At 45.0% G+C, this 18,446-nt stretch overlaps 1 protein-coding gene across 1 annotated transcript in view; it reads left to right on the forward strand.

Annotated features, from left to right (window-relative positions):
- LOC146835008 (metalloprotease TIKI2-like) overlaps nt 1–16,141 on the forward strand; it is a 606,712-nt gene extending 590,571 nt beyond the window's left edge. The window contains exon 7 of the mRNA XM_085602674.1: nt 15,558–16,141. Coding sequence (XP_085458800.1) covers nt 15,558–15,780 — 223 coding nt within the window. The 3' untranslated portion in view covers nt 15,781–16,141. The remainder of the gene's footprint in view (nt 1–15,557) is intronic.
- The last annotated feature ends 2,305 nt before the right edge of the window (nt 16,142–18,446 follow it).

The following is an 18,446-nucleotide window of genomic DNA, read 5'->3' on the forward strand; positions in this document are numbered from 1 at the left end:
ATGGAGGGGGCATGACCCGCTCAATTAACGTGCCAACCAGTGGATTTCCAAGGTAATTTTGGCAATGTTAAAGAGAAAGGGAGATGAGAGAGTTCACACTCTCTCTGAAGATTCCGCGTTTTAAGCATATTTACAGCGTGGCAGCTTTAACGCACTGTGCAATGAACATTTGAACAGTATGCACCTTGAAATTATGGCATTAATTATCGTGACAGTGATGTTTGAAATAACGCAATTAAGCACAAATTGAAGATTGCACCATGTCACGTTTTGAAATCATCACTACGGTGCATCCTGGGGCCTGTAGGACTGTGTGACAGGCCATGTGACCACTGGGATATAATCACACTCACCTGTGAACAAGGCAAATAGCTGAAATATGTAAGGACCAATGAGTGTTTGGCTGCTGCTGCGCTTGACGAATAAAAGGTCAGCTTAAATGGAAGACGGAGTTGGTCTCTGATTGTTGTTGGTTTGAAAATGACAAGATTCTCCGTTCCTGTGTGCAGAGACCGCCCTGCAGGGTCGGGGGCCCCCGGTAAAATGGAGCTTTTCAGAAACATTTGATGGAGGGGGCATGACCCGCTCAATTAACGTGCCAACCAGTGGATTTCCAAGGTAATTTTGGCAATGTTAAAGAGAAAGGGAGGTGAGAGAGTTCACACTCTCTCTGAAGATTCCGCGTTTTAAGCATATTTACAGCGTGGCAGCTTTAACGCACTGTGCAATGAACATTTGAACAGTATGCACCTTGAAATTATGGCATTAATAATCGTGACAGTGATGTTTGAAATAACGCAATTAAGCACAAATTGAAGATTGCACCATGTCACGTTTTGAAATCATCACTACGGTGCATCCTGGGGCCTGTAGGACTGTGTGACAGGCCATGTGACCACTGGGATATAATCACACTCACCTGTGAACAAGGCAAATAGCTGAAACATGTAAGGACCAATGAGTGTTTGGCTGCTGCTGCGCTTGACGAATAAAAGGTCAGCTTAAATGGAAGACGGAGTTGGTCTCTGATTGTTGTTGGTTTGAAAATGACAGGATTCTCCGTTCCTGTGTGCAGAGACCGCCCTGCAGGGTCGGGGGCCCCCGGTAAAATGGAGCTTTTCAGAAACATTTGATGGAGGGGGCATGACCCGCTCAATTAACATGCCAGCCAGTGGATTTCCAAGGTAATTTTGGCAATGTTAAAGAGAAAGGGAGATGAGAGAGTTCACACTCTCTCTGAAGATTCCGCGTTTTAAGCATATTTACAGCGTGGCAGCTTTAACACACTGTGCAATGAACATTTGAACAGTATGCACCTTGAAATTATGGCATTAATTATCGTGACAGTGATGTTTGAAATAACGCAATTAAGCACAAATTGAAGATTGCACCATGTCACGTTTTGAAATCATCACTACGGTGCATCCTGGGGCCTGTAGGACTGTGTGACAGGCCATGTGACCACTGGGATATAATCACACTCACCTGTGAACAAGGCAAATAGCTGAAACATGTAAGGACCAATGAGTGTTTGGCTGCTGCTGCGCTTGAGGAATAAAAGGTCAGCTTAAATGGAAGACGGAGTTGGTCTCTGATTGTTGTTGGTTTGAAAATGACAGGATTCTCCGTTCCTGTGTGCAGAGACCGCCCTGCAGGGTCGGGGGCCCCCGGTAAAATGGAGCTTTTCAGAAACATTTGATGGAGGGGGCATGACCCGCTCAATTAACGTGCCAACCAGTGGATTTCCAAGGTAATTTTGGCAATGTTAAAGAGAAAGGGAGATGAGAGAGTTCACACTCTCTCTGAAGATTCCGCGTTTTAAGCATATTTACAGCGTGGCAGCTTTAATGCACTGTGCAATGAACATTTGAACAGTATGCACCTTGAAATTATGGCATTAATAATCGTGACAGTGATGTTTGAAATAACGCAATTAAGCACAAATTGAAGATTGCACCATGTCACGTTTTGAAATCATCACTACGGTGCATCCTGGGGCCTGTAGGACTGTGTGACAGGCCATGTGACCACTGGGATATAATCACACTCACCTGTGAACAAGGCAAATAGCTGAAACATGTAAGGACCAATGAGTGTTTGGCTGCTGCTGCGCTTGACGAATAAAAGGTCAGCTTAAATGGAAGACGGAGTTGGTCTCTGATTGTTGTTGGTTTGAAAATGACAGGATTCTCCGTTCCTGTGTGCAGAGACCGCCCTGCAGGGTCGGGGGCCCCGGTAAAATGGAGCTTTTCAGAAACATTTGATGGAGGGGGCATGACCCGCTCAATTAACGTGCCAGCCAGTGGATTTCCAAGGTAATTTTGGCAATGTTAAAGAGAAAGGGAGATGAGAGAGTTCACACTCTCTGAAGATTCCGCGTTTTAAGCATATTTACAGCGTGGCAGCTTTAACGCACTGTGCAATGAACATTTGAACAGTATGCACCTTGAAATTATGGCATTAATTATCGTGACAGTGATGTTTGAAATAACGCAATTAAGCACAAATTGAAGATTGCACCATGTCACGTTTTGAAATCATCACTACGGTGCATCCTGGGGCCTGTAGGACTGTGTGACAGGCCATGTGACCACTGGGATATAATCACACTCACCTGTGAACAAGGCAAATAGCTGAAACATGTAAGGACCAATGAGTGTTTGGCTGCTGCTGCGCTTGACGAATAAAAGGTCAGCTTAAATGGAAGACGGAGTTGGTCTCTGATTGTTGTTGGTTTGAAAATGACAGGATTCTCCGTTCCTGTGTGCAGAGACCGCCCTGCAGGGTCGGGGACCCCGGTAAAATGGAGCTTTTCAGAAACATTTGATGGAGGGGGCATGACCCGCTCAATTAACGTGCCAACCAGTGGATTTCCAAGGTAATTTTGGCAATGTTAAAGAGAAAGGGAGATGAGAGAGTTCACACTCTCTCTGAAGATTCCGCGTTTTAAGCATATTTACAGCGTGGCAGCTTTAACGCACTGTGCAATGAACATTTGAACAGTATGCACCTTGAAATTATGGCATTAATTATCGTGACAGTGATGTTTGAAATAACGCAATTAAGCACAAATTGAAGATTGCACCATGTCACGTTTTGAAATCATCACTACGGTGCATCCTGGGGCCTGTAGGACTGTGTGACAGGCCATGTGACCACTGGGATATAATCACACTCACCTGTGAACAAGGCAAATAGCTGAAATATGTAAGGAGCAATGAGTGTTTGGCTGCTGCTGCGCTTGACGAATAAAAGGTCAGCTTAAATGGAAGACGGAGTTGGTCTCTGATTGTTGTTGGTTTGAAAATGACAAGATTCTCCGTTCCTGTGTGCAGAGACCGCCCTGCAGGGTCGGGGGCCCCCGGTAAAATGGAGCTTTTCAGAAACATTTGATGGAGGGGGCATGACCCGCTCAATTAACGTGCCAACCAGTGGATTTCCAAGGTAATTTTGGCAATGTTAAAGAGAAAGGGAGGTGAGAGAGTTCACACTCTCTCTGAAGATTCCGCGTTTTAAGCATATTTACAGCGTGGCAGCTTTAACGCACTGTGCAATGAACATTTGAACAGTGTGCACCTTGAAATTATGGCATTAATAATCGTGACAGTGATGTTTGAAATAACGCAATTAAGCACAAATTGAAGATTGCACCATGTCACGTTTTGAAATCATCACTACGGTGCATCCTGGGGCCTGTAGGACTGTGTGACAGGCCATGTGACCACTGGGATATAATCACACTCACCTGTGAACAAGGCAAATAGCTGAAACATGTAAGGACCAATGAGTGTTTGGCTGCTGCTGCGCTTGACGAATAAAAGGTCAGCTTAAATGGAAGACGGAGTTGGTCTCTGATTGTTGTTGGTTTGAAAATGACAGGATTCTCCGTTCCTGTGTGCAGAGACCGCCCTGCAGGGTCGGGGGCCCCCGGTAAAATGGAGCTTTTCAGAAACATTTGATGGAGGGGGCATGACCCGCTCAATTAACGTGCCAGCCAGTGGATTTCCAAGGTAATTTTGGCAATGTTAAAGAGAAAGGGAGATGAGAGAGTTCACACTCTCTCTGAAGATTCCGCGTTTTAAGCATATTTACAGCGTGGCAGCTTTAACACACTGTGCAATGAACATTTGAACAGTATGCACCTTGAAATTATGGCATTAATTATCGTGACAGTGATGTTTGAAATAACGCAATTAAGCACAAATTGAAGATTGCACCATGTCACGTTTTGAAATCATCACTACGGTGCATCCTGGGGCCTGTAGGACTGTGTGACAGGCCATGTGACCACTGGGATATAATCACACTCACCTGTGAACAAGGCAAATAGCTGAAACATGTAAGGACCAATGAGTGTTTGGCTGCTGCTGCGCTTGAGGAATAAAAGGTCAGCTTAAATGGAAGACGGAGTTGGTCTCTGATTGTTGTTGGTTTGAAAATGACAGGATTCTCCGTTCCTGTGTGCAGAGACCGCCCTGCAGGGTCGGGGACCCCGGTAAAATGGAGCTTTTCAGAAACATTTGATGGAGGGGGCATGACCCGCTCAATTAACGTGCCAACCAGTGGATTTCCAAGGTAATTTTGGCAATGTTAAAGAGAAAGGGAGATGAGAGAGTTCACACTCTCTCTGAAGATTCCGCGTTTTAAGCATATTTACAGCGTGGCAGCTTTAACGCACTGTGCAATGAACATTTGAACAGTATGCACCTTGAAATTATGGCATTAATTATCGTGACAGTGATGTTTGAAATAACGCAATTAAGCACAAATTGAAGATCGCACCATGTCACGTTTTGAAATCATCACTACGGTGCATCCTGGGGCCTGTAGGACTGTGTGACAGGCCATGTGACCACTGGGATATAATCACACTCACCTGTGAACAAGGCAAATAGCTGACATATGTAAGGACCAATGAGTGTTTGGCTGCTGCTGCGCTTGACGAATAAAAGGTCAGCTTAAATGGAAGACGGAGTTGGTCTCTGATTGTTGTTGGTTTGAAAATGACAAGATTCTCCGTTCCTGTGTGCAGAGACCGCCCTGCAGGGTCGGGGGCCCCCGGTAAAATGGAGCTTTTCAGAAACATTTGATGGAGGGGGCATGACCCGCTCAATTAACGTGCCAACCAGTGGATTTCCAAGGTAATTTTGGCAATGTTAAAGAGAAAGGGAGATGAGAGAGTTCACACTCTCTCTGAAGATTCCGCGTTTTAAGCATATTTACAGCGTGGCAGCTTTAACGCACTGTGCAATGAACATTTGAACAGTATGCACCTTGAAATTATGGCATTAATTATCGTGACAGTAATGTTTGAAATAACGCAATTAAGCACAAATTGAAGATTGCACCATGTCACGTTTTGAAATCATCACTACGGTGCATCCTGGGGCCTGTAGGACTGTGTGACAGGCCATGTGACCACTGGGATATAATCACACTCACCTGTGAACAAGGCAAATAGCTGAAACATGTAAGGACCAATGAGTGTTTGGCTGCTGCTGCGCTTGACGAATAAAAGGTCAGCTTAACTGGAAGACGGAGTTGGTCTCTGATTGTTGTTGGTTTGAAAATGACAGGATTCTCCGTTCCTGTGTGCAGAGACCGCCCTGCAGGGTCGGGGGCCAAATTCACTTAAAAAACCATAGGTTTCACACATGTTATAGTTAGGTGGACATTTCACTCGTAAAAAACCAATGAAATTCCCCCGTTATAGTTAGTTCAGATAACTATAACTCGCGCGACCGCCACTCTATCAAAAGGATGATGTCATCAGTGATGTCATGAGTGATGCCACTGACCATGTCATGAGTGATGTAATATGTGACGTCATGAGCAGTGGATTGCGGGCGCGCGAGTTATAGTTATCTGAACTAACTATAACAGGGGAATTTCATTGTTTTTTTACGAGTGAAATGTCCACCTAACTATAACATGTGTGAAACCTATGGTTTCTTAAGTGAATATATATATGTATATATATATATTTATATATATCCTCTCAGACACGGCTTAATTTTGCTGGGTATGTCGCCGCGTCTTGGGCAGTGCGGACCCAGAAAATGGTAGAGCCTTGCCGTGTAAATATTTTCCTACCAAACTTGAAACAAGTCGGGCCGCACTCACGGGTGAATTTCGAGTCCTTTATTCCTCAAACATTTATGTAAGGCAGGGCCATGCAATGTCCAAGACACCAACTCTTGACTTACTGATTCTTTACGTAAATTTCAAGTTTGAATTGGTCGAATTTAGGACTTCAAAGTATTCTACTCTGTTCCATCCCAAATGATGAAAAGATTGTCTATATATCGCAACCACAAAATGGTCTTGTTTACATATTGATCATTACTCGGTTGCCAGGCCAGTAGTTGTTCCCACCATCCCATTGTCAGGCAGGCGTAGCTTGGGCAAAAGGAAACACCCATAGTGGTCCCCTTTACTTGTCTGTACTGATTATTTCCAAACCCATGTGCCCTCCACCCCGTTAATTAAAAAAAGGGCCCTGGAGGATGTGGTCCCCGGGGCCTAACAAAGCTCGGGCCATGTGTCCTCCCTCTCCTTCAATTCAAGTATATGGAGCCTTGGGGAATGGGGTCCCCAGGACCTAACTAGGCTCACGGATTGGGGCCACGTGGCCCCCTACCCTTTAATTCCAATACAAATGGGCCTGCGGTAAGCAATACAGGACTGTTGGGAGTGCTATATGGTTTGCATTGTTTTCCACCTTACTCCCAGACCCGCAAAGTACTTATTAGGGGTATCTTTCTTAGATAGGATCCTCAGTAACTATGGCCAGCTGCGTGTGACAGTCGGCGTAATTTGTCAGACCTCAACGCCTTTTCCCATCCTCTGGGGTACCCAGCAGGGGTGCCCACTGTCGCCCCTACTGTTTTCTCTCTAGATGGAGCCACTGACTCAAATACAGGACAACCAGGACATCATCGTAGTCTGCTTCGGCGGGGACGGTCACACTGTTAGCCTTTATGTGTACAATGTAGTAGTAGCATGAAAAATCGTGGTAAAGGCATGTGTGGTAAAGCAATGCATAGTTAAGACACGGTTGTTATACAGACCGCGTTGTTTAGGTATGCGGGGTTGAGGAACTCTTTGTTCCGTCAAACAACGTGTTAAGCATTTCACTTAGAGTACCCAGGTTTGGATTCTGATTGGAATGATTAACTGTGCCAACAGAGACACAAACAGGGAAAAGGTGAGCTCCCATAAAAAGGACAAAACATACAAGTAAGGAGACAGACACAATTTGGATGATAATACAATGAGAGAAAATATTGGATATGCTTTTGTTGACATTTTCAAATGGTGTATACATAGAGCAAATGCAAGGGGGGTCAAAGAAAGAAGTGAGAGAGTTTGTGCACAGACATAATTTTTCAGCGACAATAGATAGCTGAGCATTGACTTTGTATTTAATCATTTTCTGGGTAAAATCTTCTAGACAAGTGTATTGCACTACATAAATATATGTAAAGTGTAAGACAAACACGCACCAGCTGTGGTTATGCTCTGTCTCTGATTGATGCAGAGTCCATTTTGCATATAGAAGAGGGCACCTCAGTGGACAGGAGTTGCACATGGCTGTTTTGGAAGAGTGGATTGCACTGACCGGATGATCTACAGGAGAGATGGGAAGGACATCTAACATGGGCTTCAATTGGAATTCCATAGAGCATATTATCAAGCCCATTATCGTCGTTTTAGTGGCAGATTTCTGCCGCTAAAGCTGCGATAATTTTATCGCCTGTCTTGATAATATGCCCCTAAGTATTTTAGGTGATAGAGACATATTTGAGAGACAGTGGCAAATATTTGGATAGGGAGGAGGTTAGAATGGGGATGTAAAAGATTAATTGGTGCACGGTGGCCCAGCAGAAACAGGGATCATGGGAAACCAAGAATAAAGGGGGATAGAGGGCCTGGATGTTTTCTGTCATTGGACAGGGAATGTGATGAAGGTAAGAAGTTTCAAGTATACATTTTGCAGTAGGCAGGAATACATGCAGAAAATGAATATGGGTGATGGCTAGATTACTCAGTAAAAGAGGTGTAAACAGTTTAGTTAGAAAGGAAGTTTGAGTTGAGTAATAAGAGGACAACCTCACCTTCCTGTTGATACTCCTGGGATAGAATAGGATTTTGTGAACTACTGATTACGAAGGAGTTGATCAAAATAAACAAAAGCTGTCAACAATTGACAATAACATGCTCAAACACTTTCCATATTGTGAAGCATAGACAGGAATGTTTTATTTTGCTGCAAAAACAAAGGCCCAGCACAGGGCATACATATTGAAAATTATTCTTACTTGCTCAGCACGTTTCGGCCTGGAGGGGTCAGTTTGTCCTTATTCGGTGTAGAGCAATACCTCATGTAGATGATGGAAATGGTTATAGAGCTCAAGAAGACCCTAACAGAAAAAAGGTGCCTCAGAACGGTATATGCAGGGACTATCTTGATACAGAGATGTGCCAGCAACATAATAGTTTAGAGTTCAAAAAAAGATTCCCTGAAGTTAATTTAGATTATGTTTTTTTGTATTTGAAATAATGTAATAGAACAGCCTTGTTCACGTGAGCAGACAGCCTGGCCACCAGACAGGTAAGTCCAGGGAGGTACGACGGTAAGACAAGAAACGGACAAAGTAGCTTGTAGGCTAGTTTGTGCTGGTGAGGTGTGGGGCGATAAGAAAGTTGGAAAAGTGGGAAGTGAGTCAGGTTCACACATGAAGGATGATTGGGTGTTAGATCCAAGAGAGTCTGCTGGAGGGAGAGTTGTATGAAATTGCACAATTGGGGCTGTAGTAGGTTGTATGTTTGGGGGAGGAGGTGAAGGACGCTCATTCTGTAAGTTTTATCCTGTCTCATGCCATATTCTTCAGAGGGTATTTCTGACATACTGTATATTTTAAATATGCAAATTCACTGTGTAGCTACTTCTATGAAACACTTGTTTGGGGAGGCCACATGCTCACCTACCTATTACAATACTTTGCTGCATTTTATGCATAAGCGCAGTTACAAGATTACAGAGTCACAAGTAATACACTTGACTACTCAACATGTGCTACAACAAATCACTCACCACAAAGGTCACACTCATAAACGGCATCCTTCAACAAGACATAATTATAACAATGTAAAATGCATATTATCCTTTTCAATACAAATAACAGACTCATATTTCCACCGCACAAATTGACTACATTTTCACTACAGTGATCCACCTCTAATCCTTTTTTGGTTTCGGAGTAGCGTACTACTCGCCGAAAAGCCCTTTGATGGCTCGTCAGTGGTAGGATGCGCTATATAAATACAATTACAATACATTACACTATGGGGGATATTCACAAGGATCTATCGCCGAGTTAACTGCACTTTATCGCAGCCAAAGTTGCGATAAACATATCGCCCCAATCACAAGCTGGTGTTAACATCCCACAGCACCAGTTTACCCGCGGTAGCAGCCGCAAAAAACATTGCCACAGATGACCCCCGCAACTATCGCTAATGAGATGCAGAGTAGGCATTCCCGTGCCAAAATCCGCAGCAACACCACTGCACAACATTCACAACAACCAGCCAGAACTGCGATAAGAACACAAAAAAGGCGATAAGGTGCGTTAGCAGCAGGAAAATAACACCTGATCTGGCCTGGTGCAAAGTCGGACCACAGCCTGCACCACAAAAGGGAGCCCAGCCCAGAGCCACACCTGAAGAACAACAGATGCACCCGGGCAACTGAACATGCAGCCCGGAGGGCCGAAAGGGCAACAACATCCGCCACCACCAGGACTCCCCCCTCCCCGGCACCCCCGACCAAAGACATGCCACATCAGCTACACCTAAACATGTACAAAATAATCTGCATGATGTCGCACAATCATAACAGGTGACATGCATGTGTCGTCACAAAAATGAGCATCACACATTCACTTTCGAAGCAACAAATGAAACTTAATTCAAATGAACACAGAAATCAAATGAAGACACATGGCAGCTCCCCTCAGGACAATCCGTAGGTCACAGCCTGCAAGACAAAAATCATGATGAGCAGGTGTGTCCTGCGCACATCAAAGGACAGAGAGAGAGCGAAGGAGAGAGAGAGGAAGAGAGGGAGAGAGAGAGATAAGAAGTGAGGGGGAGAGAGAGAGAGAGAAGAAGAGAGGGGGAGAGAGAGAGAAGAAGAGAGGGGAGAGAGAGAAGAATAGCAGGGGAGAGAGAGAGAAGAAGAGATGGGGAGAGAGAGAGAAGAATAGATGGGGAGAGATAGAGAAGAAGAGAAGAGGAGAGAGAGCGAGAGTGCCACCCCTGCGCACCCAGACCACACTGCTCACCTGCTGCCACTGGTGTGTCTCCAACCACTTGCCGGTATGTATATCAGTACACAAGGTCACACATCTGAGACAGACCCGTCATCTGAAACAGAGTCCAGACACATGATTGGCACAGTACACACAACTGCACAAGACAACATCGCCTGCCCGTCCATGCACACCCGGGCAGAGGCACCCCAGCCCCTCCCGCCGTCCATCAGAGCATGCCCGCCCATGCACACCCAGGCCTCACTGCACACCTTCCGCCCCCGGCATGCAGACAGGAGGTCCCACCACATGCCGCTGCAAGCCACAAGCCCGGGGCCCGCGGACATGGCACCCTCCACACCATGCAGCCCCACTCCTCAGGCCACTAGGTCTCACATTTGGTGCTGGGTCATGGCAGAGGACATACCAGTGCACCCGGCCTCATCGCAGGCTGCACACCCGCTCAGCCTAATAGGTGCCACTAACTCTGGGATCCCGGAAGAGACGCCATGTGGTGGTAGACCCGCGCCGCCCGCTGGCTCTGGCCTACACTGCGGTCCAGCAGGGGACACAATACCTGAGCTGTCCGGCCCGCCAGGACGGGGCAGCATCGCAGGCTGCACACCCGCTCAGCAGCTTAAGGTGCCACTAACTCGGTGCACCCAAAGTCACCGTCCCATGGCGGGGTGCCTGTGCCGGCCGCAAAGCTTCGGGTGCCAATAACCCTGTGCAACCCCAGTCAGCGCCATGTGATGGTAGGCCCGTGATGGCCGCAAGGCCTCAGGTGCCACTAACCCTGTGCGCAACAACTCATGGGTCCTTTATGATTGAGAACCGTGGAGCGTCCGTCATCCTGTCACCACCGGCCCCTTATGTTGGCGGAGTCACATGGTCTGTGACGCCTGTGCCGGATGGGTCTGGTGTGCATACAAACCTGCCCTCAGGGAGTGGCTGTGACATGCTGGCAACTAGACCAGTGACCTGCACACCACCAGCGAGTACGCCTGCGACAGGTAGCAATGAGGGCCCTCCCTCTGAGCGTAAGCTGAGTGGTCTGGCCTGCCATACGCCGGACCGGCGCAGGGCTTGCAACAATGGCTCGTGGCCTCTGGGCATGGTTCAATTCATGTCCGGACATGGAAGTGACTGATTTGTGTGTCCCTGTTGTAGTGTCCACGGCACCCGGTACACAATATGCAATGTAGCACCCCCTGACTGGCATCCCACAGGATGAGAATCATTGACAGAAGGGATATCCCTGTCCCTGCATTCATCCACACATTCATACATGAATGAGGAAAGACATCACACAGCAGTTCATCACTGGATGTTTATTGCACATCCAGTGCAGTTCTGCAGCTGGACCTGTGCAGGGCAATGCCGAGCATACTACACTATATGGGCCCATGGAGGGCCAGCCAGAGTCCATCTGGGGATGACAAGTACTGTGGAAGAGGCAGGGTGCAGTCCTGGTCTGGTCGCCGAGTCATTGGTCATCAAACAGGATATGGCAGTCCATGTCGCTGTCCAAGGTGAGTGCATCGGAGAGTATCGGGGGTCAGTGGAAGGTCATGGGGCCATGTGCAGCACCAAGCAGACACAGGCCAGGTGGCGGAAATGAATGCTAGTGCCTCCTGATCACAAACCCACCCACGTCCTCGTCCCCGGATGTGTGCTCTGCCCCACCTGTGGGTGTTGCAGTACCCGCTGAGGCGCTGTGTGCCAATGACACATTAGGTGCCGGAGTCGATACGTCTGTCGCACTGTGAGGCAATGGCACACCAGGGGACAGAGATGTGGATGGTGTGGGGGCAGCAGAATTTATCTCCACCATGCCGTGTGGCAGCAATGCCATGATGATGATCTGCAGGGCATGGTAGATCCCAGCTACATTTGGATGGTGTGCAGCGGTCGCTGCCATCCTTTCCTCCTCCATCCTCACCATGTCCCCCATGAGCCTCCGCATGTGTGCCAGCTCACAGCTGGTATCGCTGGTGCCCCTCTGTGCGGACAGGTGCTTTTCTCTCTGCGTCAGGACTCCAACGATGTCACTCAGGGCTCGTTGGAGACCATGGAGCAGGCTCAGACACCCATGGATGGTGTCCAGTTTGGTAGCCAGGAGGTCGAACCCCACCCGCACCTGCTCAGCCGTCTCCCTCTGGGCCTCCAGCAAACGGCGTTGGAAGGCCGTGTGTTGTTCCTGGGGGTCTTGGGAGACTGCTGGGCTGTAGGTGCCTCCTGCTGGGTGGTTTGGGTGGTGGGTGGGGTCTCCTCGATGCAACTGGTCAGCCCTGATCCTGGAGGTGAGTCGCGGATGATGTCAATGATGTCTAGGAGGGCTTGTGCGTTGATGCTGGGGTTGTCCTCCTCATCATCAATGAAGAGTGGCTGGGACTGCTCTGCAGGACGTGTTGATGGTGGCCCTGCAATGTGAAGGGGAGATGGTGTATTGCAATGTGTCCACATGTATGTAGCCTCATGGTACATGTTGACATAACAGCATGGCATTGTACATTGTGACAGTCTATGGATCTGGGCGATGACCCAGAGTCAATGAGGGTGTGCACTGTGCTCTGCTTGATTGTGCATGTGTGCCATCGCGGCCATCTCCATCCATTCCCCCAGTACCTGGTGGTCACTCACCCTGTTGCGGCTGTGTTGTGTCCTTTCGAGCAGTGTCCTGTCCCCCGACTCTGGCCACAATATCCACACTGATGACTGTCGACACCAGCTCCTCCATGTCACCCAGCACGAGCTGTGGCGCTGGCCCCCCACCTCCAGTCTGCATTGCTGCCTTCTAGTTGGCTGCGAGTTTCTCCTTGGTCTTTCACTTGATGGCATTCCATAGCCTCTTGACCTCGTCCATTGTCCTCTTGTGCTCTCCGACGGCATTCACCTTGTCCACGATGTCCCGCCATATTAACGTTCTGGTGCCAAATGACACGTTGGAGGTGACGAACAGTTGTTGATGGTGTTCCATCACCTCCGTGACTATGATCCCGTTCGCCTGTGGACTGAACTTCATTTTTCTCTTCTTCTTGTCCTTCCCTGTCCCCGAATTCAAGGGTTGGTCGCCCGGGGTGCTTGTGGGGTTGCGCTCGTCCTCTGCACCTGCTCCGGCTGCCTCCATGGTGCTTGGGTGTTGGCAAGTTTGTGTTTGAGTGTTTTTTCTACTTTTATGGTGATTTTTCCCACCTGCCAGGTGTGCGTTGCAGGCCTGGCGCTGCTTATCGCTGATTTCCTCATTGCGCTTTGGCCCATCGCAGGTTTTTTAATGTTGTGGTTTGTGTTTTTATCTCCATTGATGCGGTTGTATCACGGACATTGTCCGCGGTTTCGGCAGACTATCGCATGGTACCGCCTTGTTGTGAATTCCACTTTGACATGGGGTTATTTTCCCACGATAGGCTGCGATGTGGAAAGTTGCGTTAACATTTTTTGGTGATGTTTAGCACACGTTCTTGTGAATATACCCCTATGTCCCTAATCTGTCTTCCGTCTACCACATGCCACGGCACTGTGGCCCAATGCAGGATAAAAGCAACACTCGTGTGGATCATTACTAACACCCAAAAACTCTCCCCACATAAAACCACACTGATAGTGAACACTGTTCAGGTCAAGCACTATATTAGGGTGTAGCATAGTCAAGCTCTTTACATATGCAACTAAATACAGTGATTTGTGAGTGTATGTCTTCTGTATGTTTAATGGAAGTAAGCCCATACTTGGTAAGCCTCAGGTCTTGGAGTGATTGGACAGAAAGCATTTTTTAAGCTTTTGAAATGGGATCTGATAACCAGACTCAAACGTCTGCCAGCCCACAGGCTACTTGGCAGGCGGAGGTCAGTGCAGGCTGCAGAGTTACAAAGGAATTCATTAAATCGAAGCGGAAGATACTGATCTGTGAACACCGTTTAACCAGAACTGCAAGATTTGCTGTGAGTTGTTTATGGTATATACGGGTCAAAGTTCACACACAGTGGCAACCCCTAGCAGAGTGGCCTCCTCCCTTCTTTTCCTCCCTCATTTCACTTGTTTTCTGAAAGACGAAGGTTATAGATAAAAAAAAATGGGATTGATAGGCACATGATCTGTACGGTTATTTGCAAAGTTTCCCCTAGATTTGTTTTCTGGGTACTGCAACCAATTTTGTGTACCCCAAATCAGTAAAAACTCTTTATTGTATTTTTCCTTCAAGGGGCAGTAAATTCAATCAGCTGTATACTTTACGAAGACACTTATGTCTGCTACATGACGTTGTGATAGAACAAACTTAAGGACTTAAAGTGCCTACTTATGAGCTGCATATATAATAACAAGGTCTGGTATCTCATTTCATGAAGTGTATTCCAACTCATTCCAAAGCTCCCCTAGATTTTCCATGGCGTTTTCCAGGTGCACACACGTCCAAATGTCATTTGTGAACATTTAATTAAAATAGAGTCATTTGCCAGCACGAATAAATCGTGATCTAGAAAGGTTTTAGGCACTGAGGGGCATATTATCAAGCACAGCATTAAAATGATCGCCGCTTTAGAGGCAGAAAACTGCAGCTAAATCGGCGATAATGGGCTTGATAATATGCCGCAGAGAATTCCAATAGAAGCCCATGTTGACACCAGAACATGGGCTTCTATGGGACTTCTCAAGGGCATATTACCAAGCCCATTATCGCCGCTTTAGCGGCAGTTTTCTGCCGCTAAAGCGGCGATAATTTCAACGCCGTTTCTTGATAATATGCCCCATAGTACTGTTGAAGATAACGTTTGGGACATGGAGAGTTTGACTAATGGGAATCTGGAATTTACTTGAGTATTGAGTTTGAAAATTGGCCTTGTAAAAAATAAACTGAGGATTTCAGGTTGTATTAGAGGATAATAGAAACTTCAGAAGAGGATAAGCCATAAACCAGGAGAGTCCTACATCTCACACCAGATTTTTAGTTTATCAACGCAAGATGAAACCCTTGTGCTACTTGTTTTTCCGAAATCTGGAATGTATCTCGCCCTTGTGAAAAAATGTGGACACCCTTGTAAAACAGCAGTGTGTTTATATGTAGTTTTTTGTTTGTTGGAATGTAGTGTAGCTGCGAAAATTGATTTAGTTGTTTTAAACACAACCAGATCTTTTCAACCAGTCTTGTGAACATCTGACCCATTGTGCTATGCTGTTCTTAAAATGATTTTTTTGTTTCTAAATTTATCTGTTAACTCATATTGTCATTTTCTTATTTCACAGCACAACAACGTTGCCATCCCACATCAGAATTACCAATGGCTATATAACAGCGGATTATCCTGTCTGGGTTTCCAATCGACTGAATCACCGACCGCGATTGGACCAAAAAGTTAATATTCAACCAAAGAGTGGATCACCGAGAAGCTTTACCGCCCTGCCAATACCTGCCTGTGTCTGCTTGGCTGTGGCCTTGTATCTCGCCAGCCTTTTAAGGCCTTCCTGACCCTCTCTTAACCGCGTGCAATATCAGCCATAGGATATAATAAAGATAATTTATAAACTAATGAAGATTTTACAGTAATATACAGGGGACATCTGGGCAGAAAGCAGTTTAGCTGAGCGCCTCTTTCCCAGGACACTCCCTGACAAATTTGTTTTAATTCTAAAGATTTATTGTAACACTGACTTACATCTTCTTTTTGTAGAAGGGTCATTTATTTCCCATAGTGCTATGGGGTTTTGTAAAATATATGTGTTCATATAAAATTGTATTTATTCTACTGTTGAATATATTTTTGTCCTGAATTGTTAATAACACAATCATTAAAAATCTAGTGCCAATTAATTATGTTGGGCACACTTTATGTGGATGTCATATTATTTTTTTTATTTTTATTTTTTAAATAATTTGTATTGGTATAACAATAAGTTACCAGAAAAACATAAGATGGAACAGTAGAGTGATAAAACGTATATATTATCAAAAGATATTATAGCAAGGACCAATTTGATACAGAGATAATGAGAAAAAGGGGTAAATAAACCATCTTATGAATGAGAAAATGAGTAAGAATAGTTATGGGTACATATTATAACAGGTGGTAATGGGATAAAACATTTTAAAAGTAAGGAGTAAGGAGAAAGAAAAATGGGGAGAAGAGAGAAGAAAACAAGAAAAGAAAAGGAGGGAAGGGGGAAAGATGAGATAAGTAATTAATGTATGGAAGGGTTGGAAGATAGGAAAGTAGTAAAGGGAATCCAGAATAAGTCAGACTTGATTTTCAGAGATAACTTTGATGATGAGACAGTAGAGATTCTATGTTCATTGCAAATAAGGTTCCACCACATTAACGTACAAACTTTAGAATTATCTTTCCAACTGGTTTAAATAACTTTAAATGCAAGTGAAATGAAAAGGTCAAACAGTTTCAACTTTGGTGAGGAGTCAGAAAGATCATCGGACATGGACCCAAGAAATACATTTTGAATTGATAAGGGGATATTACAATTAAATATCTTAGAGGATATAGGCCAAGTGGATTTCCAAAATTTAAGAACATTGGGACAGTAATATATTAAATGTAACAATGAGACATCCGAGGAGAGACAAGACCAACAAAGGGGAGAGGAAGAGGGATTAATCTTATGAATATGAACTGGAGTGCACACCGCTCTGTTGTAGAGAAAAAACAAAGATTGAGTGCTATTGCAGCTTTTGAGTTAGTTAAACTTTTATGCCACAGTTTATTCCATCTGTTAGTGGAAAGGGATATAGAGAGGTCTTGTTCCCAAGCTAATTCTATATTGGATTTTGGTCTATCAGATATGGGAGTAGATAAAAGCATATGTATAATAGAAGCTTTGGGAGTGGATTTGGGCACAATTGTGTTCAAAGGGGTCAGGAATGTAAATGGAATGGTGTCATTAGAAAACATTTTGGATGACAAAAATGGCCGTAGGGCATTGGATATTTGTGAGTATTGGGGAAAGTAGGATAGAGGTAGATTGTAATGTTCTTGTAATGCAGTGAAGGGTGTGACAGAGTTATGGGATACTAGTTGATGAACATAAAAAATACTCTTTTCTTTCCAATGTTTGAAGTAGAATGATTTGTGTCGGAATTTAATGAATTTAATATACCAAATGGAAGAGACAAGAAATGCTTGCTGAAAGGTAGCACCATCTGTAAACAGTGAATGTGTAAAATGTTGGGAGTATTTTAAAATGGGGTATTGACACATGAAGGTACAATTGGACATAGAGCAGATGTCGGAAAAGGAGAACTCATGTAGTAAGAAACGCTCAAAAGCAATCCATCTGGGTATCGGTGAGTCATGATCCTGCTTATTAAAAGCATAGAATTGTCTAAGTAAAAAAGCGGTATGATATAATTTAAAATTAGGAAATCGTACACCTTCTTCAGTTTTTGGTTTAATTAATTTAGCTAAGTCAATACTAGATGGTTTATTATTCCACAAGAATTTATTAGACTTAATATTTTATGCCACCTGTTATTTATAGATATTAAATAATGGAGTACAGAGCTGCTTCAAATGTCATAATGTATGGCATAGGAATGGCACCATTATTGCCATTCATTTATTAGATTCTGCACGTGCATTCAGATTTATAGGTTTTACAGTAAACAGGAAAAAGGTTAGTAACCTTACAAAGGTCATGTTTATCAAAAATACCTTATTGCCTCTCCATGTGACGGGCTCCTGAAATAAGGCTGAGTGATGTAAAATAAGATACTCAGGATCGAATTTGCCCTATGCAGGTCACAGATTGTAGATGGTTGGGAGGGGGAAGGGGAAATGTGTATAGTGATCATCCATTGATTATACAGTTTTCAACAGAAAGGCAATGGAGAAACTCAAAGAGCATGTGAGCATGCAACACAGGAGTGTTTGACTGAGAGTCTGGCTTTGCCATAAATGCTGATGCATCATATACAGGATCTTGAAATCACGTTTAGCATGTCTGAAAGCCAACAAAGAGAAAGCAGCAACACCAAGGTATGGTCCTGTGATTGAGTCCCACCAGGAGATGAGTCACTGAATTATGCAATGTTTGCAGATGATTGGACAGATACTTATGACATCTAAGTTCAACGTTTTGGGTGTTATCTGGTGTGACAGTGCTATGCAAGTGCCAAGGCTTACATGT

The sequence above is a fragment of the Triturus cristatus genome, chromosome 4_2, assembly GCF_964204655.1.
Source record: "Triturus cristatus chromosome 4_2, aTriCri1.1, whole genome shotgun sequence".
NCBI classification, from domain to species: Eukaryota; Metazoa; Chordata; class Amphibia; order Caudata; family Salamandridae; genus Triturus; species Triturus cristatus.